The 27,292-nt window shown below is 38.7% G+C and overlaps 1 protein-coding gene across 8 annotated transcripts in view; it reads right to left on the reverse strand.

Annotated features, from left to right (window-relative positions):
• Nucleotides 1-275: 275 nt before the first annotated feature.
• Nucleotides 276-27,292, reverse strand: part of inpp4b (inositol polyphosphate-4-phosphatase type II B) — a 179,175-nt gene continuing 152,158 nt past the window's right edge. For 7 of the 8 annotated variants that reach the window (XM_053622043.1, XM_053622038.1, XM_053622042.1 and 4 more), the window contains 8 exons: nt 26,113-26,288; nt 24,901-25,024; nt 21,682-21,808; nt 19,375-19,515; nt 18,577-18,674; nt 13,906-14,018; nt 11,842-11,996; nt 1,052-2,036 (listed from right to left, as the gene is read on the reverse strand). In XM_053622043.1, the coding sequence (XP_053478018.1) occupies nt 1,859-2,036; nt 11,842-11,996; nt 13,906-14,018; nt 18,577-18,674; nt 19,375-19,515; nt 21,682-21,808; nt 24,901-25,024; nt 26,113-26,288 (1,112 nt within the window). In that variant the 3' untranslated portion in view covers nt 1,052-1,858. Of the gene's footprint in view, nt 518-1,051; nt 2,037-11,841; nt 11,997-13,905; nt 14,019-18,576; nt 18,675-19,374; nt 19,516-21,681; nt 21,809-24,900; nt 25,025-26,112; nt 26,289-27,292 lie in introns of those variants that run through there. The other variant, XM_053622037.1, reaches the window with a different exon arrangement.

The following is a 27,292-nucleotide window of genomic DNA, read 5'->3' on the forward strand; positions in this document are numbered from 1 at the left end:
CTTTTGGTCTTTAGTGTATGTAACAGTCCAATCTGTTAAAAAAAATAAAATAAAATAAACAAAATGCACAAATATCTTAACAACTACAAAAAGCAAGGCTTAAAACAATCTCTAATTATTAATTATCTTAATGACTTAATAACACTCATAATAATTGTAATACTGCACTCAATGCAGTGAACAGTTGAAATTATTTATATATATATATATATATATATATATATATATATATATATATATATATATATATATATATAATAAAATATATGTACATGCATTTTTTTATTTCTTTAAGATCCTTACATCTTGACCAAACATTTTCCGCGAAGATGAACAGGAACTCTAACTGAAGTCGAGTCCAGCGTGTTCAGTATGCGTCTCGTCTCATGAGTCCACCTTCCCGTATGTCCCATCCGGCGGGCGGTAGTACTTGGGGAAGGCCATCAGCTGCAGCATGTTAAAAGCATACTTCCTGCATTTTATATTCTTTTGCACGTTCTCAATCCGGCAGCCTTCTCTGATTACAGGGAGATGGAGAGAGGGAGAGATGATAATGAAGTTATGAGAGAATTTTAAGGGTTAAGAGACACTTTTCAGACAAAAAAAAAAAAAAAAAAAAAAAAACACATAATGAAGGCTGCTGGGTTTTGCTGCAAAAGTAAGACGCGAGTGCGACAGTCAAAGTCTCCAGAAGAACCGTGTCTGGTTCTGCAAGACGCTCAATAAAACTTACAGCTCATTTCATTATAAAACTGCTCTAATTCTACCTGAGACTACTTTTTTTTTTTTTAAGCAAACAGTCATCACACCAAATATTGCCTTTGTTTCATTTATTACTGTTTACTGCTCTTTATATTATTATTATTTTTTAAATATGTTGAAACATTTAATTTCATTATTTTTGAAGGCATCTTTGATCTACAGCATTTCTTTGCATGTGCCTAAAACGTTTGCACAGTACTGTGTGTGTGTGTATACACATTATATATATATATATATATATATATATATATATATATATATAAAATGGACAGAGCAGTTTCGGTTTCTCAGTAACATCCATGATGCGTCGTTGTGATTTATCATTATGCATTCGTTCGTCTTCTGTAACCGCTTTATCTTGGTCAGCGTCATGGTCGATCCGTGGTTATTCATTATTAATAAACAAAAAAATGAATTGTTGGCAAATTGCTGTAGCATAAAAGGAATAAAACACTACGGGATGTGCTGGTATTGGAAATGAATCAATGTTGGGTTGGTACACCATTTTGGCATTGATTAGTTTCTTGATGATAACAGCGTTTTACCCCATCGTGTTTCACTCCTCGCGTACAGTATCACACGTTTACTACTTTACTGAGAGGTGTAGAGACCTCTACACAGATAAATACTAATCGTAAATAACGTAAATATCAAAAAGGACAACTTGCCTGACTTTTCATGCCAGAGCGTGAATGCATGCCTTTTTAGAGGCCGAAGTAATGTGTTTATCTGGCCAATGGTAGTGCTGATGCAATGGCCTCATGGGAAATAAGGCTAAAATTCTGCTCAGGGTTGCTCACTGCTTTGGTGTGTTGCATGGCTGAACTAAATACATCAGCCTGGAGTGGAAAATCCATCACCTTATTATATAAAACATAATGATTTGTTTTCGAATGTGCAATTGCTGTGAAGTAGGAAACAAAACAAGCAAACCCCAACGACAGCTGTTAAAGAGGATTAGAGCACAGGGAAATGATAAGTGAGTAAACGAGCATACCCCAGAGACACCGCAGAAGAGACAAGGTGCTTTTCACACCCAGAGCGAGCCGAGAACAAAGTTAGACAGCACGAGGGTCGTTATGGTATAATCAGCAGTTTATTGATATTTTGCAAGCAGGAAAACAAGACTTAAAATGAGCCACACTACCAGCAGGTGAGAGCTAACAAGCAGAAGAGCGATTGGGTAGAATTGGCGTGGCGCCGGCTTGTGATTGGCTATGGAGCCTGCCTCAGGGTCGTCCCATTGGGCACCTTCGCCCTGGGCCAGCCGACTGCTGAACAAGCCGAGAACAAAGAGAGAGAGAGAGAGAGAGAAACACACAGACATGTGTAAGAAAGGGTTAGTAAAATTAAAAAATTAGCCCGTGACACAGACACACACACATCTCACACACGCTGATATGTCGAGGGTGACATGAATGCTGCTTTAGGGAATGAATATGTATGATTGTTGGTGAAACGTAGAATGTAGTAAAGTCATACAGCACCAAATTAGTCAAGTTAGTTGTACCTAACCTAACTTAATCTAACCTAACCTACGCCTGCAGTGTTTATTTGATTTCGCTCTCAGTCACAAAATGGGAACAATTCTACATTCTTCAGCAAGACAGATAACAAAGAGGTTTTGTGTCATCCCTGCTTTAGCAGACTGAAAGGAAAAGCTTCGGAGCTTCCTTCACATACACAAATGTCAACAGTTACTGGGATTTTCACAATAGCAATGTGAAAAAATGTGACCTCCTACTGCTCTCCTACACACACACACACACACACACAGAGTGACAATGCGTGTTCTGTCAAGCATTATAACGCTGCTGCCAAGCGGCTTTTAATGTTTTTGCACTATGTGCTATTTGAACAGAAAAAGCGCTGCCTGGAGCATGTTTCATCTTGATAATAAAAAGGTTTAAAGAACTGTTTCAACTTCTAGTTTATCAAGCAGCTCTCCTGATCTTTGTTAACTTCTTTATCATGATCAGAGTCATGGTGGATCCAGCGTAGTTCTTTCCATAACACCATGTGTGCACACATTCACACGTAGGGGAGAGCTTCCAGGTGGATTGTGTAGACAATCCACCTACTGGCATGTTTTTGGAAGGTGATAGGAAACCAAATACGGGGAGAACATGTGAAAACGCACACACACACACACACACACACACACACACACACACACACACACACGCACACACACAGTAACCCAAACACACACCACACATCAAACTAAGGACTCTGGAGCTGTGAAGCAGTAATACTACCTGCTGCGCTTGGCTAGATTAAATACTTTCGACAATAAAGACTTGGATTTGTTTCTCAGCATTTAGCCTAAGTATGATGAGAAGGGGTAGTTTGTCTTTGCTTTGGATTTAGGAACAAAAAAAATCAGTGCGTTTACATGGACAACAATAATCCGATATTAACCCGATTAAGACGATACACTGATTAAAAACTAGCATGTAAACAGCCATTTTTATGACCTTAATCCGATTAAAGTCATACTCGAAGGAAACACGGATCGAATTAAGACGTGTAGAGTACTCCTGTTTAATTGCTTTATCGACGTGTATTACAGACATGTACACACCTTAATCACACTTTTAACGTCGTGTGGGAGTTTGCACCGCATTTTGCGACAGGACACGTACACACACGGCAGTGCTCAACCGTTTGACGGCAAACAAGAGAGCACGGCTGCGTCCCAAACCGCGTACTTACCTACTATATAGTAGGCGAGATACATGTATTTGAGCTACTATACAGTAGGTAAGTATGCGGTTTGGGACGCGGCCCACGGCTTCAAGCCGTCGTCTATTTGCAAAGACAAATAATTAACCGCACTTGAAGCTTTCGTAAAATTAAAAATGAAACACCCCAAATTGTACCGTAACGAAGATGAACTGTATGTCGATACGTGAAATTCTGGATGGAACGTCGGATGGCGTGGCGCGGGGACGTAATGACGTGTGCTGTTAATCGCTCTATGTTCTATAACACGTAAAACAGGAACATGAAAGGAATATTCCAAAAGCGACTCATGTAAACACCTTAATCACAATATTATCTTATTCAGAATAAGGTCAGTAATTAGATTACTGCTGTCCATGTAAACATAACCAATGATGCGATCACTAGTTACATCTAAGCACTGAAGTATCTTCAATTCGGCAAATAATAAGCCCCTTATATTGAAGTATAAAAGATCTGTTCAGACTAAACTCCTCCTTTCAGAGAGCCGAGTCTGCTCTGATTGGTTGTGATTGGTCTACAGCGCATGTCGGAAAGGAAATGCCTATTACCGTATCCGAATTTCAGCTCAGTAATAATGTCGTCGGTTTTACCTTATCAGTTTGCGCCCGAGTCCCATAGCGATACATCGGAAGATCGACCCGAAGCACAATCGCAAGCACGACGAGAACAGGACGTTTCTCTGCGGTAAGTTTGTATGTCACTTGACGTACATTGAAGATGAGATGTTATTGCTTTCACAGCACAGAAAACAACGTCTTCTAGACATGGTGACAACAGTAACCTAACTCTTTCAACTACAGCTGTAGTGTTTGAGGGCGGGTCAAAGTACACGTTGTTCGCGAGCAGCCAATGAAGACCAGAGGCGGGGTTTTTTTGTTACAAACTTACGTAGTTTTGCACAGGAAGTACGTCTGGAATTACTGATGACAGTCATGATACGATCGAGTAGTAGTGTCTAATGTCACTCAGCAATTTTCTGAAGAGCCAAACGTTTTAATTTATCGGAACACACTGCCGCTCATTCCCAAGGGAAGACATGTGCTTCATCTCTCTGGGTATAACAGTCTTATACCCAAAGCGTATAGTGGATTGAAGTGAAGTGGAGATAAAAAACCAGCAGATACTGCATTAGCTGTTGCAAACTACTACACCATGTCAATGTATCTTCTGGAAGGTTCAAATGTAGGTTAATGCAAATCCGTAGCGAAGGGCTCATCAGTTGGTGGACTGTTATCTGGATGCAGACCCAGTATCTCCGTCAACTGAATCAAGTACATGAGAAAATACTGTAATTGTTCTGCGACTCCAGTTTTCCAAACGGGAACGAGATTGCCTTCTGTAGCAGATCCTCTGTGGCCAATCACATGCATTTATGAAGATTATTTATCTGAATGCAGCTCATTGGACCAGAGACTAGCTATAGCTCTAGAGATGTTAGTTCAGAAAGAGGAGAGTTTTCAATCTTATGTACCTTATCTGGTAAACAATGGACAGAGAAATACGCATTTCTTCTAATGTGAAGCGCAACTGTGCAAAAAACATCAGAACTGGTTAAGCATTAAAGGTAACTGCCACTCAGTCATGCCATTCATCAAAACAAATAATTTTCCCTAAAGCTACCATTACAGTTACGGCGTCAAACTGACCGCGGCTAGTCGCACTACATCAGTGGTATTCAAGTGCAAATCTAGCTACAAGTCCAACTTCAAAACTAATGTTAATGTTGTTACTGTGGTTAATGCATAGTTTTAAATATTCTGAAGAAACGCTATAACCAACAGAAAATGAACGCGCACATATTCTCACACCTTTCACTTGTTAAACGTGATAATGTGATTCATACGACCACAGTGTGCTGACATTTCAGATAAAAATCTCAGTTTACATCCTAAGCTCAATTAAAGTCAATAGAATCAGGAAACATGTCTCCACCAAGATGTCAACATGTCTGCCCATAGCCCAGTGAGGAACCCAACTGTTCATATCTATGATCATAAGTGATTAAATGAAATCAAAGTCCTAGAACAACCATTTCCTATCTGACTGTAAATGAGGGGTCGATGGGTTTAATATTGTGGAATGTCCGAGAGACGAGTTAGTTCCTGTTCTCACCTACTTACAGCTGTGATAACAGTCGTTGCCTCTGGCTTGCTCGTTACGGATAAATTCCAAAACTTTTATCCTGTGTTTATATGTTTCTGTGAAGCTGCTTTGGGACAACATCCATTCTTATAAGAGCTACTGTATACAAATAAATCTGAACTGAATCAACCCTCACCGCCCCACTCTCACTCTCTCTCACTCTCTCTCTCGCACACACCCACCCACACACACACACACACACCACAGCCTAATTATTGTACCAAGAAAATGGAAAGCATAACTAAGACTGAGAGCACTTACAAGCATTTACTACTTCAATAAACATCTCCTAACAAAAACAACACATTTATAAAATCTGCTTATTATTGGTCTTAAATTAAGTGAAGCATCATCCGCAAGTCTCTGTGTATGTGTGTGAACTGCTACTATAAAAAAACAATAACGTATTAGAATGAGCACATTTAAAAAAAAAACAAAAACAAACAAAAAACCCAAAAACAACAAAACAATCTTTCATGTTCCAGCTGGAATTATTTGTCCTGTTATAGAAAAATAACGCATACCTTCTGACCAATCAGCTTTGAGCATTCAGCTGCGCTGTGGTAATAAATGGGTTAGTGTAATGCTTACAGAGGTCATACAAACCCATTCCCTAAACCACACAGTTCCTAAAGCAGCAATAAATACAAAACACAATCCGACTGATGCAAATGTCAACTTCGTAAACAGAATAAACAGGTTCTGCAAGCCTGCCGTTGTTGTACTTCTTAAACAAGCAACCTGACTGTAATTGTGCCACTGTGTCACCTGAAACATCTAAACATGATCATCGGCCAGAGCTAGTGTTATTTATAATAGGTGGCATAAAAATATCCTATAGATAATGGTTACTATTAACAATTTATGCCTTTATAAAACTGTATTCCAGGTAGAAACCTAAAGCCACATAGTAATATTTTGATCCAAAAGGAAAGTGCACATGTGGCAAAGTACTCCAGCCAGAACATTGAGCAATGCTACTTACTACTAATTTGGTAGCTTAGCAACCTCTCCATAACAGAGCAGAATAGATCCACATGATAAACATCCACAAAGAGGACCTCCTGAAGGAGGAGTTCATTGTGAGATACCGCTACATGCGACATACAGTGTTTTCACAGACTTCCGTCGATTTTTATTTACCTTCTCTGGTCTATACATGTATTCTGTCCCGTTAAATTCAAAACAAGTTGGTCTCATGTGTTCAGAGTCTGTAGCACTAATAAAAAGTGGGAAGTGAAAGTAACGTGAAGCAGAAATAAATCAAATGATAGAATAGGCTTAGCACTAACGGTTAGGTAACTATTGTTGTCCTTCAGTCTTGCCATTCACCATAACAGATCATTTTACTCAAGGCTATCATTACAGATACGGCATCAAACCGACCAAGACTAGTTACGCAACATCAGCGGTATTCAACTGCAAATCTAGCTACAAGTCCAACTTCAAAACTATTGTTAATGTTTCTACTGTGGTTAACACATAGTTTTAAATAATACGAAGAAAAGCCAAGAGCTATAACCAACAGAAAATGAACCCACACATATTGTCTCAGGTTTTATTTGTTAAACATGATTCTGTCATTCATATGACCCTATGCTGCACAGTGTGCTGATATACAGTCGTTCCCTAACCAGCTAGTCTCTCTCTCTCTCTCTCTCTCTCTCTCTCTCTCTCTCATATAGAGTTTTATTTCACTCAGTTCCAGTTAGTTTTATGTCACTCTCAGTGACATAATGGAGACAATTCTGCATTGAACAGAACAGTCAACAGAACATGTTGGTCATTATATACAGCTGCAATCAAAATGATTGAACCCCCATTGCGGTTTATTGCAAAAATGTGCAGACTTTCAGCTGTTTGCAATGAACAAATCAAACAAAAGCAATTGAAAGAGATCAAGACAACGAATGCTTGAAGTGGTTTCCCCAAATTCAACTGAAAATGCAGCTTATAATGATTTCTCCAGTTACAAAATGATTCAACACCTTCATGGTAAGCATCTTTAGTACTTAGTAGAGCACCCTTTTAGTGTTATGACCTGCTGTAAATGAGATGCAGAGCTTCTGGCAATGCTTAGACAATTCCTCATGAGCAATGGCTTCCAGTTCAGTAATATTCTTGGATTTGCATGCTGCAACCGCCTTCTTAAAAATCCACCAGAGATTTTCCATGGGTTTTTTTTTTTCTAAACAAACCTGATGACAACTATAAGAGTGACCACATGGATAAATATACAAAAACATGACTTCCTGACAACTAACTGTGAAATACCGCTACATGCTGACAGTGCTGGGACTGCCCGTATTTTTTCCAAGAAAACCAGTTAATTTTTTTTTTTTTTTTTTTTAACTGATTCACATTTTCACTAACTTCAAAACTTTTAACTACTTATTTTATATAGTATAGCTGAAAAAAATGTTACTTGTATTAGCATTAGAAATGCAGGTCACATTTAGTTCATGGCAAATGCAAGTACAATTGTAGTTACAATACTTAAGAACAGAGTCCAAAAGTTTGAGACCACTTCTGCTTCTATTTTGCATTATAAAAAGTGAAAAGTAGAGTCTTACATATATTTGCATAGATTTGGATGGATTGGAAGTACCATGGAAAGGGTTTTGAACCTCAATTCCACATGGACGTTCTCGCTGTGGTTGCTGGGACTACGGTTGCTGCGATGGCCTTGGGACTGCAATTACCACATGAGTTTTGCACTCAGGTCTCCTTTAGTGAACAGTGGACTAGTTCAACAAAACAGACTTCATATAAAAACCATAATGAACTTTCTTTTACTTTCACGCTATCCGTTGTTACCCAGATGAGGACGGGTTCCCTTCTGAGTCCGGTTCCTCTCAAGGTTTCCTCCTCATATCATCTTAGGGAGTTTTTCCTCACCACCGTCACCACCGGCTCGCTCAATAGGGATAAATTCACACACTTAAAATCTGTATCCTGTGTTTTATATATTTCTGTAAAGCTGCTTTGAGACAACGTCCATTGTTAAAAGCGCGCTATTCAAATAAAATTGAATTGAATTGAATTTCAGAATTTCTTTTGCTTTAATGAACTTTAATGTGCACTTAAGCTGGCACCTGACGATCCATGTGAGACCATATCCATCGCAGTGTCGTCTGAGCATGTGCTTCGATGGACAGGATAAGACTCAGAGAAAATCCGACCTTTTGTAGAGAGGCGTTACCAAAAATTTCTGAAATTTAAATAGTGAACTAGAAATAGTGCAGAATTTTGAATAATGAATGTTCAATATATTAAGCATTTATTTTCTTTGTTTCAAAAAATTCTAAATTCTAAAACTTTCTATTTATTTACAGTTTAACTGAACAATCAGTGCAGCGTGTTTGGATACCACTGTGTGTATATATATATAATCTTAATCCCCACCCCATTTATCAGGTCTTATTTAAATGGTGAGAGTCAACTGATCAGCACCAATACATCACCTATTTTACCAACCATGTTCAACCATGGATCCATTATGAAAGAATGCAGGCGTTCTACAATATGTGCGGTTTCATATTGACTCAATCTTCATTCGGCCTGTTCTGGAATACGCTTTCCATTTTCTGTGGTTTTTCTCAAATGCCTTGTGAAAGAATTGGTAGACTGGTATTGGGCAAATACACACTATCCTACACACTGCAAAACATGATATCCCCATTAAGTTACGTGAACTTATTTCTTCTCTTTATCTCCAACTGCCACAAGTTTTGGATATTGAACTCAAGTTTATAAGTTTTTCAAAATTAAACTTAAAGTAATCCATTGTCTTGAATAGTAAAACATAACTTTTTGAGTTGGAACAAAGGTTATGTCCAAGTTGAGATAACAGCAAGTTTAAAATTTGACCACCTGAAATGTTTTACAGTTCAGACTTTAGAGTGGAAGCTACCAAAATCTAATTCCACAGGACACAAAACATCCTTTCCATGTGTTTTTACCTCTCAATTTAACGGTCACTGAGTAACACCAAAAGATGTTTTTTTTTGTTGTTGTTTTTTTTGTCCAGGGCTTTTAAATGATAGCAAGGAATCTTACTGATATTTTATTGTTTACATTTGTTCTTACAGATGTGCATACATCTGAATTGTATATAATTCACTGTATTATCTGATATTTACTGAACTCTCATGCAGAAAAGTATCCTTTAGATGATTATATTACAAGACTTTAATAATAAAAAATAAATATGAATAAATAGCACTTATTTAAAAAAGTAAATGGATTGTCCAAGTGTAAGAACACTATGAGTCAAAAAGGATTAATTACTCAGGTAGATGTAATTAATATAACTTTTAAAAAAGAAATAGAATTGATGTGTACAAAATGTACGCAGCTGATTTGGAGGTTAAAAAAAACAAACCAAAACAAAAAAAAACCCCGTATACAACATATTTTTTCTTGTATGAAAAAGTTCAACTGAGATTTTTTTAGACTGATATTTATTACTTCTATAAATCATAAATCAAGTAGTTTATAAAAAAAAAAAAAACGATTGTCCACAGAAAACGTGGAGCAAAAGGCTTATAGTGAGAACATGGTACATGTTCATCACCTCAAAGACTCTTGTTAACCCTATTTATTAAATGACTGGGCTCAGCAATCAGATCACATGTCCCTCTGAAAAGCAGAAACATTTGGGCTATAGACACAGCACACACGCTTCTTCGGTCTATTCTCTCAATGTTGTGGGTTTACACGAAAACAAAAGTGTTGAAAATCACAGTTTCGTAATATTTCAGTACAGGAAGCCAAAAGTAAAGGGAACAGACTTTCCTGAAAAGACTCACAGAAAATAAACGAGAAGTGAAAGCTTTCACAAAGATCTAGAGGAAGGAAAGAAAAACATGTAGGACACAAATAACTCGATGAACTATAATGTATATAACGAACAAAGTGCTGCTGAGATTAGGAAGTCTAGGGTTTTTTTCTTCTGAATCAGAGTTGCTTTTGATTCCAGGCCTTTGAGCCCAGGCTTTGTCCAGGCCATAAACTTAGTAGGACAATTTGTCTGATCTCACAGAATCAGATTTGCTTGATGTTAAAACTCACTGCTGAAAAGTGATGCTTTTCGGATATAATCTGCCATAATTAAAGTAACCTGAGACAGTTTTGAAACCATCTGTTAAAACAAATCTGTACTGTATAATAAATTGTTTAACCAGCCCGATTACATTTCTCCTGTCAGTCAGAAAATGTTTGGAAACGCCTATTGTTCTGAATAAGACCTTCTGATTGGCTGTAGTGTGATGGCTAAGCTGGAATACTGGCAGAGTTAATGCACACTGTGCTTAAGAAGCGCTCTTTCACTGTTTATTTATTTAACCATTTTCAGCTGTCTGTGCCTTTTGTGAGAGAATTTCAGCTAATATTCTTCGGATATTGTTTTCTATACAAACCGCCAAGATATTTTTCTACTCAAGCACTTAACAGTTAAACACTTTCACACACACACACACACACACACACACAAAAAAACACTTACATTGTAATAGAATAAATAAAGTATAAGGTATAAATATAATAAAGTCAATACTAACAAATAATTAAAAAAAAAACCAACCAAACAAACAAACAAACAAAAAAAAACACAACAACCCAAGTCTATTAATATGTAAATATTTTCAGGTCCAAAATGAAATAGCTTTATTTAATTTATTTTTTTTATTTCTTTTTCCCAAATCAATTTCCAGTCCTTTTTATTTGTTACAGGATCACATCTGAAATGTTTTCTCAAATAATTTATAATTATTTTTTGCTGGTATCGAGTTGGTGCCATCTCTATTTCATTATTGCACGTGAGTACAAAGTAAACTAAGGTTTTTGTAATTCTGATGGCAATTTTTCGTTCGGTTTGGCCCAGTACGTGATCGACAAATTAGTCCATTTCAGAACTAATACAGAACTAATACACAGCGTTCTCTGAATCGCTTAGTGGAAGTACTGAGAAATTTCTGAATTAAATGGAAAATGAGAACTAAGCATTATGGCGATACATTTGAGTGCCAGGGTATTTTCAATACTTTTGAAATAAAAGGCTTATAATTAAGAGGTTATACTGTAGACCTCCATTAAGTGCATGTAGAGTTATGCCAAGTGTCAGAAGGTGAGAAATGTTGATGATGAAGCAGGATAAAAGTGAATCGAAATGCTTTGCAAGACAATTACCTGCGCATGCAGTCCAGTGCCCGGACGAAATAGTCCTTATGGAGCTGGTGCTCGTCCCTCAGGAGGGCACACTGCTCTAGCGTCACTGACATGGACGTCCTGTCTTTGGCACTTTTACAGCTGGTGAAGCGGATGCCGTTAAGTCGCCGACAGATCTGACAGGACAGAACGTGTGTAATTTATTACAATAAAATCGCAGTAACATTAACTACTGGTTGTGAATTTGTACAGACAGTCCTACATGGACTGTTGCAAGAATTTCATCCTGACAGTGTTTGTTTCTGGAAGAATTTAAGCACATATTGATCTAACGTATCACTGTAAATAAACTTTAGTGCTGCAGGGAAATGGTACGCTTTCTGGGTAAAAGCCATCTAACCAGATGCCAAGCCGTGCCCCATAGCTTATGTCCACATTCTACTCCTAGCAGAAAGATGATATGCATGAAGGAACAAAGTACAAAATAAAACACAGGACTGGCACATGTCTCTGGCGAGAAACCAAATTCCTTTTACACTAAAGGAGTAATGTATTATGAAGGCACTTGAACGTGACCAAAGCAACTAGGTCATCAAAAATTTAGAGAACTGTCTTATAATAGCAAGGGTCCCATTTTTAAAACTTCACAATAATTTCAAGAGAATTTACTTTTAAACAGCATACAAAAACATCTCACACTGAGCCACATGCTACTCATGCAGGAAAATCTTCATTCTGCAAGGCAACCGTCTTATAAAAGGTAATTATGCTACTGTAACACTTGTTCAGCCTGAAGCGTGTGTGTGTGTACATAAGGGTGTGTGTATTTGGCAAAGGAAGCTGAATTGTGCGTCATGAGCAGAAAATGTAGGACACAATATGGCACTTGATATGTGTTTAATGCTAGTCTGTGAGGCGACTTTACCTTACAATGAAGTTATGCTAATATAGCTGTAAATCTGCCAGCTTTCAGTGTAGGGGTCTTATTACAGATCTGGCCACTGTGGAATTAAAGCCACTGTAAACTGCCACTGTTAATTTTACTGCATATCCTTTTGCTATTCTGTTATATATATATATATATATATATATATATATATATATATATATATATATATATATATATATATACACACACACACACATTTTCGCACAATATGGACAATTTGGAAAACTGTCCGTATTGTGTAAAAAAAAAAAAACCCAATTAAATAAATAAATAAGTTGTCGGCTGAAAACACATGTCTTTGGATTATGGGAGGAAACTGGAGAACGTGGAGGAAACCCCCAAAGCACAGAGGTTCGAGCATAAATTAAAATAAAATAACATAATCTCCACAAAGTTGCCAGATGAAGCAAATATGTGCAACAAACTATGTAACCAAACCAAAATTTGCCTCATATATTAGACAGTTTGTAAGAATTTTATTAGCACGGTTTGTATTCGGCTGTGTTGGGGCACACCAGCAATGGACAGAGGTACATGGTGCAGTGAGAGAAAAAGAATTGTGAGGATAGAGTTTGAAGCCTTGTGTCTGAAGATAATTTTTCTCCCTTCATCATTCTTTCTGTGTAACTGAACACTTCTGGAGTTTTTGTGTGTGTGTGTGTGTGTGCGCCTAATTAAATCCCAGGTCATGTCTGAATTTGTTCCCTATTCACCACACACTAAAGTGTTTGGGGTGACGCTATTCTGTAGTGTTCTCAATTTACAGATAATACTCCCTGGATAGTGTGCTATATGATTAACCCATAGTACACTAAAAATGCAGGGTACAACCAATGCACACTACTTCTGCACTAAATACAACAATGTATTATATTACTCAAAGTTTACTTCAGAATTTACTCCACAATGGATATCCTAGCAAGGACCTTAAGTTCCAGTGAAAGGGAATGGCACATCCACATTTGCTTCCAATCTCATTTGAATGCTTAGTGGCTCAATCTAACACGGCATCTAATGAACAAAATATACCACAGTACAAGCTTGTTTTGGAGAACTGCGAAATTGGTAGCTTTAATTCTATTTTTGGTTATCCTTATTACGCATCAGTCTTATGCACAAACTGCTGCTGGTCTTACCGCTCCTGCAAGCCAGAGAATTTCTACATTCTTCCTCTTCTTGGTCACCACATTCTGGCCCAGTGTTTCAAGCAGCTCCTTAATATCTGGTTGCATCTGAAAAGAAGGCAGACCTGAAGGAGATAAAAAGCAAAAAATAAAAAATATGATAAGAAAAAAAGAGAGAAAGGACTTGTTTTCTAACTTGTTTTTCACTGAGTTTGTAGAAGTGCTAGAGACTGAGACTGAGCAAAATGTTTATCTCTGGTCTCTGTATAATGCTTACTCATTCACCTCAATAGAAAAAAAAGGATAACCATTCAACATGATTTATGTGTGGGTAAACACTGATTCATTCATATGCCAAGGCATACTTGCTAAAGCGAGTACGTTAATAAGTTTAAGTAATACGCTACTTAAATCAAGTTTGTGTGAGGAGGCACCAAGCATTACATTGATTTTGCCAAAGTTGTTAATAGGCTCAATAGCGCCACCTACAAAATTTCAACGATGTGTGCCTCGCTCTAGGTTTCACCGACATGTACGAAATTCGGTACACGTGTAACATGCCGATACATAGTAAACAGTCTCTTGAACCCATGCTCTAAACTCAACAGGAAGTCAGGCATTTTGATTTTGTTCTTCAATGTTTGCTCTGTTTTTGCCATGTCCAGGCCTCGTGCTTTAACGAACTCCTCCTATTTCATCGGATCGACATCAAATTCGGGCAGTCTAATCTAAAGGTCTTAGCGATGTTAAATTGCGGATCTTTTGAGTTTTCATTGAATTGTGTCTCCGTGGCAGCCTGACAAATTTCGATATGAAACGAGTCATATTTTTGAGGCCTAAACATGCTCGGAAACTGATGAAACTTTGCATACACCTCAAAAATGATGACCACTTACATCTGATACAGGATTTAGAATTAAGTGTGGCAAAATGGCTCAATAGCGCCATCTACAAAATTTCAACTAAGCAGCCCTCACACTACGTTTCACCTACATGAAAGAAAATCGGTAGGCATTTGTAACATGCTAAAACATACAAAAAGAAGCCTCTTACAGCCATGCCCTTAACCTTACTGGAAGTCAGCCATTTTGATTCTCTTAAATTTTTGCTCAGATTTAGCCATTTCCAGGTTTTGTATTTTAATGAACTCCTCCTATAGATTTCATCCGATCAACATCATATTCAGTCAGTCTAATCTAAAGGCCTTGATGATGCTAATTGCAAAGCTTGTGAGTTTTTGCTGCACAGCGTGGGCTTAGTGGTCTCACAAAGTTCGATGTTTTACCATGAAACAGGAAGTTGTTATAACTCAAATACTATGTCCAATCTGCACCAAACTTCACATTTGATAAAAGTCCCGGCCTGAAGACATCTACATGCCAATATTCAGTTATAGACATAGCGCCACCTATTGGCAACATGAAATTACATGTTTTACATCATGAAACACTCCTAAGAACATACAAGTGGTATAAAGTGCTAAAGAAAATGGAATGGCATTCATCGGCAGAGCAGCCCCAACCTGCAGCCAGGGCCAGTCGCTGCTTGCAGCTTTAATGTTAACATTTGTAATAGGTGTGCCCTCATACAGCTCACGTCATGTGTATGTGACCTGTCTACCATAAATTTGTAATACAAATAAACTGCTTCCAGTTCGACAGAATCCCGAGTAGTAAGCATGTTTTTTGCCTCCGTATGCGTTAAGTACGAGTTAATTAAATTCACCGGTTACCATACACGGAAATGGCTGCACCAACATGTTATGGACATAGCAGGTAACCGATGGAAGAGATTGCGTTTCAACGGAGATGAAGAGAACTACAAACTTTGGGCAAGACAATGTCTATAGGCCACCTGCGTTGCTAGGGCTGAAAGACACGATTTTATCAGAGCCCCCCCCGCACATGATGGGGAAGTAGGTGTTGCTGATAAAAACAAGGACGCATAAGCTGAGCTGATTCAATATCTGGATGACAAAAGTTTGTCTCTAGTAATGAGAGATACAGCAGACGGCGGTAGGAAAACTCTACAGATTTTGAGGAGCTATTATGCTGGTAAAGGAAAACCGCGGATAATTAGCCTGTACACAGAGTTAGCGCCGCTGCAGAAAATGGCGAGTGAGAGTGTCATATTTTTCGAGTGTAATATTATTCGAGCAAAAACTGCAATCATAATTTTAATAAAAAGATAATAATTTTGATGCGCTCTGCCTTACCGAAACCTGGCTTAAATCAAACGATTAGATTGGACTAAATGAGTCCACACCACCCGGTTACTGGGTGTAATACTCTTAATATTACTCAGAAAACAAAACGCAGCTACAACTCATTTGAAGTGATTGTGATTAATGTTACACTTTTAGGTATAGGAAAAAAACCTCTGCTATCTCTTGCATATCTCTTGTATAGACCCCCAGGGCCCTACATAGATTTTCTAAAAGAGTTTGCAGATTTCCTTTCAGACTTAATAGTTAATGTGTACAAAGCACTGATTGTCGGAGATTTTAACATCCACACAGATAACAAAAAAAGGACAGCATGTCTAGCTATAGACAGGCTCTAAATGCTGCTAGGGCAGAGTGTCTACGTAAACTCATAGAAAGTAACCAAAACAATCCGAGGTTTTTATTCAATACAATATCTAGATTAACAAATAATAAGACGTCGTCCAAACTGAATATTCCAACACAGTTTAGTAGTAATGACTTCATGGATTTCTTCAGTGACAAAATTAATTGAAAGCATCAGGAATACAATTGGAAATGTACAACCAACAGCAGCATCACAGGTTTTAGCCTCCAATATCATCATCCAAGTATAATTGAAGTCCTTTACCGCTACTGGACAGAGTTTACAAAACTTATCAACACATCAAAATCAACCACATGTATTCTAGATCCCATACTCACTAATTTCATAAAAGAGTTGTTTCCTGTAGTAGGAGAGCTTCCCCTCAATAATTATAGGTCACGTCCCGAGAACATTCTAGCTGGCGGTTATAGACCCTCTCATTACGAAACCACAACTAGAACTGTGATCACAGTACACGCTACCCTAAGAGAAATAGGAGAGCTCCCCAGTATTTGACTGATTAGGTTTCTGATGTTGAATGTGATGGCCAGATTCTAACCAATGTTGACTACTGTCACAAAGTGTGTGACATACCACAGACATTCAATGAATCTATGCGTTCAAGTGAGTCACAGATGTAGGCTAAGGCCATGAAAGAGGAAATTGACTCCCCTAACAAAAATTTGCCCTAACTATGCTACCGGAGTTTAAACATGCAGTGGGGGAGTGGACGGGTCTATGCCGTGAAAGATAATGCAGATGAGACCGAGACATGCAAGACCAGATAAAGCAAACCAGATAAAGCAAACGACTATATAGTCAAATGATGGGTGTGGAACACAAATAGACTTTCCCAACAACAGATATCACTTCAGTACGAGCACTGATGCAAATGGCGGCACAATATGATCTTGATCTTCAAGAGATGCATCTAAAAACTGCCTATTTACATGCTCCAATTGGCTGTGAGATTTACATAGAACAGCCAGAAGGATTTGTGAAGCAGAGTATATGGCACTGGCTGCAACCACACAGGAAAGCGTGTATCTTGTACAGTTGAACGACAAGAAAAATACGTTCCTGTGTATTCATGTGTCATTATGTGCCATCATGTGCCATTATTATTATAATGGTATACAGTATTGTACACTATGAGAGCAAACGTGGGAGGGTGTTAACATTTGCAATAGGTGTGCCCTCACACTGCTCACGTCATGTGTATGTGACCTGTCTTTCATAAAATGGAAATACAAAGAAAAGGATTCCGGTTCAACAGAATACCGAGTAGAAAGCATGTTTTTTTTGCCTCCATATGAGTTAATTAAATTCCATACTCGGAAATAGCTGCGCCAACATCTTGCTAAGTAGCGTAACGAATAAGCTCTTCTATGACCAGAACCATGGCTGTAGTGTAAAGCATTAATTGGATTAAAACCTACAGAATTCAATTCTTGTGACGTGCGCACAGATTTTACTATGCCTCCGAACACGGCTCATCCAATCAAAAACAACTAAGATCACTACACGATCACATCACATAAATAACGGAGGTCATTTCATGCAACTCATTAAGTGTTTACTGGAACTGGTGCTATTTTTAGAACAGTTAATCACTCAAATGACCTCCTCCTAGAAATGCATGCAAAGCAGGGTGGATGCCACATCATGCTTGACAGACAAGGTGGGAAAAAAAATAGATGTCCAGGTGCAGAAAGAAAGCGGCGTCTAATTAATTATCTACAACAATCTCACAGCTCACATGTTGTTTATTCAGCAGGTTTGACTTGTAGGGAATGCAGCTACCCATTTAAATAACTGACGTCAGAGTTAGTCAGCATCTCTACTAATACAGCGTTGCTTTTGATATACTGTAAGATTATTCTGCTAAATGTCTGCGTGGCACTTATATGTGTCTTACGCGGTTGCATGTTCTTTGTTAAAATAATAATTTTTTGAACTGAGGTTAATCAAAAGATTTGAATTGAGGTCAATCCACAAATTGCCGTTAATACACGAACAAGGCCACACATGTTATGTTTGCCATGAATGAGGTGTGGAACAAACTGTACAGGGTGTAGTTAAGTATTATGTAATGAGTGTAATATTGACTTACATTCTAATGGAATCCTGTCACTGAGTGACTTACAATAGGTCTCTAAAATGTCAAAATTTCTCTGATTTATCCTCTCCTGTAAGGATATATCCCCAAACCTGAGCGAGAGAGAGAGAAAAAAGAAGGGGTTTAATTAGGGCGAGGTTCAGCACGTTAGCAGCTGCATGATTAAGGTGGAATTTGTATGGCGAGATATCATAACATAAACTGGGTCAACATGGGACTTTAGTGTGGGCACTGATGCAAATGGCGGCACAATATGATCTTGATCTTCAAGAGATGCATGTAAAAACTGCCTATTTACATGCTCCAATTGGCTGTGAGATTTACATAGAACAGCCAGAAGGATTTGTGAAGCAGAGTATATGGCACTGGCTGCAACCACACAGGAAAGCGTGTATCTTGTACAGTTGAACGACAAGAGAAATACGTTCCTGTGTATTCATGTGTCATTATGTGCCATCATGTGCCATTATTATTATAATGGTATACAGTATTGTACACTATGAGAGCAAACGTGGGAGGGTGTTAACATTTGCAATAGGTGTGCCCTCACACTGCTCACGTCATGTGTATGTGACCTGTCTTTCATAAAATGGAAATACAAAGAAAAGGATTCCGGTTCAACAGAATACCGAGTAGAAAGCATGTTTTTTTTGCCTCCATATGAGTTAATTAAATTCCATACTCGGAAATAGCTGCGCCAAGGTGGAATTTGTATGGCGAGATATCATAACATAAACTGGGTCAGCATGGGACTTTAGTGTGGGAATTTACTCCTAGTGCGTTATTGTGTACCTCTCAGCGATCGTCTGCTGTTCGTTGATGCCCACGTTGAAGAGCACGGGGAAGACCTGCAGCAGCTTGCCCTGACGCACTTCATCCGGTAACATCTGGAAGGTTTGGAGTGGAAGTGGCACTTCTACAGTGTAATGGTCTCTATCACACACAAAGTGCACACACACGCACACACACAGCATATGAGCCAAAAGGATTTATGTAATCGGGTCACAATTAAGGAAAGCCATCTGGATCATAGCTGGTGTAGTGTTTCCGTTTCTTTTCGCTTATCCTCACTTTCAACTGCTTTTATCTCTCTCGCTCTCTCTCTCTCTCAAACACACACACACACACACATATATATGCATGCACATGCACACTTATACATGTGCATACTTGCACACACTTGTACTTTATGAGGATATTAAAAGTTGACATAATTAATCCTGCAGCTAATTAATGCTATGCTACACTTACATTTACAGCATTTTGGCGACTTATATATAATCTCATTTATACAACTGAGCAGTTGAGGGTTAAGGGCCTTGCTCAATGTAGCTTGGTGGTGCTGGGATTTGAACTCACGACCTTCTAGTCCTAACTATTGCGCAACCACTGCCACACTTAAATCTAACCACTAACCTCATTAACCGAAATGGAACCATTTGGCTCTGTATAAATAAAATAAAATACGTGATTTCTTTGTGCTGAAGGTCTCCAAATAATTGTCAGATATTTCTGTCCATTTCTATTTACTCACTAAAATATAAAAATATGCCCCACACCCACCATGCACAAACTCTTGTAGTACAACCTTAAGGCAAGAACATTAAGCAAAATGCAGAAGGAACAGGTTTTTGCGATGCACAGCATGTTCTTGAAAACTGAGAGCGACACTGATGAACCTCGAAACTATTCGAAGTTACTAAAATCCTACAATCCATTACCGTCAGGATAACGGATGAGCTAAAGTGATCAACAGGATTAGGATAATCATTGCTCAAAAATGCTGTGAGAGTGTGTCTTTGCCACAGCTTGCTTATGAGTCATCAATAAGAGTAAGCACTGGCTTCTCAGTTTCTTCTGAAGTCTACAATCCCTCAAAGCCACCAAGATTTCACCTCCTACTAAACTCCACTGATAAAAAAAAAAAAAACAATACAAATAGAAAACGTTTGAACAGAATGCTTGGTGCAAATTTGTATTATTTCATCTCCTGGGAAACATATAGATGAAAATTAAGATCTTTAAACAAAATAATAACAATTTACTCCAATCATCCTGTTCAAAAGTTTACATCCCCCTGGCTCTTAATCTATCGTGTTGCCTTCTTGAGCATCAGTGAACGTTTGCACCTTTTGTAATAGTCCTGTACGAGTCCCTCAGTTATCCTCAGTGTAAAAAGATGGATCTGAACATCATATAGTCGCTGATGGAAAAGGCTCAAATATGCAGAAGATGCTGAGGAAGTAAAGAATGTGCAGGAGCTGGAGGATTTTTCTGAAGAACAGTGGGCAGTTTAACTGCTCAGGATGAACAAGGGACTCATGAAGAACTCTCACAAAACATAAACACAGTCGATGATCATCCAGGTAACGACACACGGTATTAATAATCGAGCGTATGTAAACTTTTGAACTGGTTCATTTGTGTAAATTCAGTTATTATTGTGTCTTGTGGACTTTATGTAAACATCTGTTATGTGAAATAACTTATTCAGGGCAGATCTAAATAAATAATTAAAGGCAATTTTTATGATCTATCTTTTTTTTTTTTTACATGATTAACATTTTGCAGATTCTGCAAGGGGTATGTAAACTTATGAACACAAATGTATATGTATATATATACACCACTCACTCTCCTTCTTTCTTTCTTTCTTTCTTTCTTTCTTTTTATCCAGAGGTAAAAATTCCAGCATCAGCACGGTGTGTGAATTGTGGCTCGGTCAGTTCCTCAACCTCAGCAACAACACTCAAGTTATCTTATTTTACACGAATGTAAAAGCCTCCAGCTCACGGCATTTTTCTTTTACATCCTGCAGGATCCCACACCTCTAATCTCAACCAGATTTCCCTGTGACCCTTTCTGGCAAGCTTTCTCAAAAATAAAATAAAATAAAATAAAATAAATAATCAAATATATTCAATATCTACAGTATACATTATATAAATCCCTTATCCTATCCCACTTGCTCAGTGGGATAGGTACTGAATTGATGGGTTGTCCAATACATACATGTTTTATACAGTAAATGCAATGCAAATAACCTTATACATGCATAAAGTGTGTGTGTGTGTGTGTGTGTGTGTGTGTGTGTCTCACCGTCTGCCACTGACAGTTGGCTGCAGATTGCTGGGGTCATCAGAAGCAGCTTCTGTGATTTTGAATGTGACTCTCTGTAGATCAGAAATCCCCACCTCCATATCCTCCAGCATGCCTATCTCCTCACCTGACACACACACACACACACACACACACACACACAGAGAGAGAGAGAGAGAGAGAGAGAGAGAGAGAGCAATTACTACTCATACAGACACAGACACTCATACACACACACACACTCACATAAAACCAACATACACATACAACCACACAGTAGCACACAGCCATACATTCCATCATGTTTGACGGAAACTTATTGGGTGCTTGACGTTGGTTTTGTAAGCTGTATCACAGTCAGTGACTAGCCAGAAGAAAACGTAATAAAACCACTGGTTTGACAACCTTGATATCTGAAGTGTTTTTTTTTTTTTTTTAAATTCACATTAGATGAGTAATGATTCCCAAGGCATTTTACCACAACAAAAAGTATTATTCCCTTCAGACTACACACACACACACACACAGAGTCAGGGACTGACTGTTGCAGAAGGATCATAAATCTAGTTCTTGAGTACTCGCTTTCTCACTTAGACGAAACACATATCTTCCAGCTCCCTTTTTCTCTTACATAATTACTCCAATATAGACATTCTATCTTCACCTTTCTTTGACATCATCCAGTAAACTTTTAGGGGGTTGGGGTCGGGGGTACAGAGCTCAGAAGGAGAAAAAAAAAAAAAAAACCTGACACGTTTGGCACAAATCACAGAAATAGCTGTTATATAACTGTTATATACCTGTTTGACAAAGTAAGCTTTGTCAAACATTTCTGTGATGCTCTTTTCTTTTTATGTTTGACAGCTGAATTTTCCATGTGTTCATGCTTCCTGTTTGACATATTTATTAATGAAAATTGTACACAAAAATTGTGTGGGAGATTCCAGAGTGCCGGGGCTAAATGACCGGAAGGTCTGAGATCCAGCAGTGGACAGCTGGGAAGACGTGAGCAGTAAATTGATGTGTATTAAGACTCAAATCTACAAGATCCCTTGTCTCTTTCAAGTTAAACCTTTGTCTCTATCAACTTGAATCTTGGTGGCTTGAGGGATTGTAGACTTTCATCTCAGATTAAACAAAATGAAGTGCTTTAGGTTATGAACACATGGTGACAAGTAGGTTATTGGTACTGTGATAACTGGCGACTAGATCGGGATACAGAGGCTTCATGTTGGAGATCCAAAAATACTGGAAAATGTTCCTTTACAGCTACACACCCCTGATAAAATGACAAGTTTGTGTGATGAAACTAAAACATGAAACTAAGATAAATCTTGTCAGAAATCTAAGATAAATCTTGTCAGAAATTATCCATCCATCTTCAACTGCTTACTCCTTTTCAGGGTCATGGGGAGCCTATCCCAGAGAGCATCGGGCACAAGGCAGGGTACACCCTGGAGAGGGTGCCAATCCATCGCAGGGCACAATCACACACACTCACACACCCATTCATACACTACGGACACTTTGGACATGCCAATCAGCCTACCATGCATGTCTTTGGACTGGGGGAGGAAACCGGAGTACCCGGAGGAAACCCCCGCAGCACGGGGAGAACATGCAAACTCCACACACACAGAGCCACGGGAATCGAACCCCCGACCCTGGAGGTGTGAGGCGAACGTGCTAACCACTAAGCCACCGTGCGCCCCAATGTAAAATTATAACGTACAAAAATTAAGTGAAAATGAACCAAATATTTTATGGAAAATCAGGAAAAATTAAAACAAGTTACAATAACCTGGTTGCACAAGTGTGACCACCTTTTCATAATCGGGGATATGACTGTGTTCAGAATGAACCAATCACATTCAAGCTCATGTTCAAAAGTAATTATCATACAGCTGTCATCAGTGAACTTATTCTGATTAACCCCAAATAAAGATCAGCTGATTCTGTAGGATTTTCTTCAAATCTTCTTGGTTTCATCTGACTGATGAAGCCATGGTCCTCAAAGAGCTTTCAAAGCCTGTATGGCATCTCACTTGTCAAATCAATCAGAAGAGGTGTATAAAAGAATTCCCAAGAAATTAGATGTACCATGGAAGGCCATCATCAACAAATTGAGAAAATGGAGCACCATAATGACATCACTGAGAACAGGACGTCCCTCCAAACTCGATAAAAGGACAAGATAAAAACTTACCAGGGAGGCTGCCAGGAGACCTTTGGCAATATTAAAGGAGCTGCAAGTACTGATTAGTCTCTACATGTGACAACAATCTCTCGTAGTCTTAACATGTCTGGGCTATGGGGTAGGGTGACTAGAGAGAAGCCCTTTCTCACACAAAACATCCAATCTCAACTAAATTACCCCAAACCAGGTGGCAAAATGTGTTATGGTCTGATGAGACCAATTCCAAAAGGTATGTTTGGTGAAAAAAAAATGCACCATACTCACGGTAATGCATGGTGGTGGCAGCATCATGCTTTAAGGCTGCTTTTCTTCAGCCAGAACTGGGGATTTTATCAAGGTGGAGGGACTCATGAATAGCTACAAATACCAGTTGATTTTAATGCAAATCCTTCAGATGTGTGCTAGTAAGCTAAAGATGAAAAGGAATTTCCCATTTCAGCACGACAACGACCCAAAGCATACATCCAAATCAACAAAGCAACGGCTTAAACAGAAGAAGATCGATGTTTTTGAATGACCTAGCCAGAGTCCAGACCTGAATCCAACTGAAAATCTGTGGAGTGACCCGAAGCGGGTTTTGCACAGGAGATGCTCTCACAATCTCATGGCTCTAGAATAGAATTATTTTGCAAGAAAGAACGAGAAAATTTTGCCAAGTCAAGATGTGCCACGCTGTTAGACTCTTAACCCAAAAAGACTGAGTGGTGTAATAAAATCAAAAGGTGCTTCAACAAAGTATTAGTTTAGGGGTGTGCACACTTATGCAACCAGGTTATTCTAACCTTCTTATTTTTCCTATTCTTCCCGAAAACGTTTGATTGTTTTTCATTTCCTGTATTTTGCAATTTGTGTCAAAATCTGGTGTCCATGCTCTTTAATTTATGCCACACCCAGCGCTTCCTGCTGACATAACAAGCCAGATGTTAACTCGGTTTGAGAGATGAATAAAAGTGTTGTGAGTGTTGCGAGTGTGGTCTTTGGCTTTTGACCATAAATGTGCGTGATTTACTCTATGTACTCACTGTATGTGCTGAGCAGGCTCTCGAACTGAGCCACCACTCCTACTGTGTGCAGTTGTCTGATGAAGCCCTTATCCTCTAATCCAGAGTACAACCGCATAAGAAAACCACAGGCTAGTGCAGCCAGCTGTGGAAACACACATACAATGTACCAGTTAGTTGAACATCGTCATCGGTTACTTATAAGAAATGTAAATACTCACTGCACCTGCTCAATTACTCTGTTGAGACATTTCGATATTTATTAAGCTGGATGACATCCTTGATTTTATCATGGCTGTTGCTCAAAATACTTAAAGGCTCAGCTAAAACAGTTACGAGAACACAGTTGTCGAGAGAACACACATTTGTGTGTGCAGTGTATTGCGTCAAGTCAATAAACACTGCTGACTTAGATATTGTGAGTTTTTTAAGTGCCTGTGCTCAATGTGTTAGCACTTACATGACTAACCATCCAGAAGAATACTAAGTTGGCAGGATGCGACTCAGGAAAATAGTTTTAAAGTGTTAAAAACATGCCTGAAAAAGATATGAAACCTCATAGACATGTAAGGCAAGGTCATGTAAAAAAAAAATTTGGGGAAGTGCTGCTCATGGAAATTTTCTTTCACCGTTTTGGATTAGCGCTAACTGGCCACAAGTTGAAAAGGGAAAGAAAGAAAAAAAAACTCCACAGAGGACAAAGTGCTGGTGAAAAACACAGACTGTTACTGCTCGGTGTGTGGAGAATGCGCATTATGGAGATTTCCAAATGATCTCAAATGATTATTGCATGGCAGTGCATCTTTATTCCGCAAACAAAGTCCTCTCCTGGTGAATAACATCTCTCAGTGAGACGTCCAGGAAGGTGTCGGTTATGCAATTCTGTATTTTACTCAGAAACATATGCGGTCCGTTCAAATAGTGGGATCTGCATCCAATTTCCAGAACACGATAGCAGTAATTTATCCATCAGTGTTTCATGCGCCAGGGAACATAGTTTGTTTAAACTAAATATAATAAAGGTATGCCTGACAAATAGGAGGATTTATGCATGAATAAAGCTTTGTGTTTTAACAATATGACTATTGTAAGACAGAAAAGGCAGCTCTGGGCGAATCCTTATCTTAATTTGGGGCACCATTACAGGGGAAAGTGTGTTGAAATGGGACGTGTGTGAGGACGGGCTGGCATGATGGCCAGTAGGAGGAGCGATGGAATGTAGGAGGAGCTCACCGCTTGGCTGAATACAGTGTCACGTCTCTGTTGGAGCTGCAGGCCTGATGGTGTGCTGCACGCTGCCTCCTGGAGGAGAACAAAACTCATGGACTTGCTCGCTCTGTCTGCCACCTCGTTTACACAATCCTTCAGCGCCACCACCAAGGGGCTGAGCTGTTCCCTCCAGTCTGCAGCTAACACACACACACACACACACACACACACACACAGAATGAAAGACAGAGAGAGAGAGATTTACAAAGCACATTTATCATTTTAAAATGACACGATAATGACAATCACAAACTAACAATTCACTATTGTTACAGCCGATGTAGTAAAGAATGAAAAAAATAAAAAATTGACCGGTGAAATAAAACGTGTATATTACTCTTACTGACAGTGCCTAATTTTCATTTATGTCAAATATTTGGTCATATTCCTAAAACAAACCTGCGCTGCAGTCATAAAGAGGTCCGTGTTTGTTTTCTGGGACACCGTGTCTGTCCAGAGTAATGGTGCACTATACTGGTTTAATAGCATATACACATTCAAAGAGATCTTTCAGTAAAATATCACTGTTATGTCTCTATAATGTCACTATAATATCATTTCTTGATTTTTTTTTTAATGTGATCAGTTATCTTTTGCATGGATCTAGTGCAGCACCTGACTCTACTACTGAGCTACTAGCTGCTCTTGTTAATAACGAGGACGTTTGAGTTGCCACTCAGTTGTTGCCGTCGCTCCCATTGCTCAATCTGCGCTTCCCTTTAGTCCCCGTGTAGTGATTTGAAAACCGCAGCGTTATTCGATGTTTTGACATAATGTCCACTGAAACAGGAAGTCAGGGTGGGATACATCGAGTGGCTCCTCCCTTTTTTAAATAGCCAATCGTTTCTATTCTATTCACTTCTAATCGATTCTCGAGCACAATTGATTGGAGAGATGAGAAGCTGAAGTGCAGAATGATGCCATCGAAACGGCTGACTCGTATTGGTGGTAGAGAGAGACTGTACATTCTTCTAAATGTGAATTTTGTCAGAATGTTGGAGCACACTAGCTTATAGATAACCTTAAGGCGAACATATTCGTACTAAAAGCCACAAAACGTCAATTTTGATTTCATGGGGACTTTAAGGCTGTTTGAGTCCCGGTGCTGTGGTGTGGTGTCTCAGGGTGATGTTTCACTGGTGGT

Source organism: Ictalurus furcatus, chromosome 3 (assembly GCF_023375685.1).
Source record: "Ictalurus furcatus strain D&B chromosome 3, Billie_1.0, whole genome shotgun sequence".
Taxonomy (NCBI): Eukaryota; Metazoa; Chordata; class Actinopteri; order Siluriformes; family Ictaluridae; genus Ictalurus; species Ictalurus furcatus.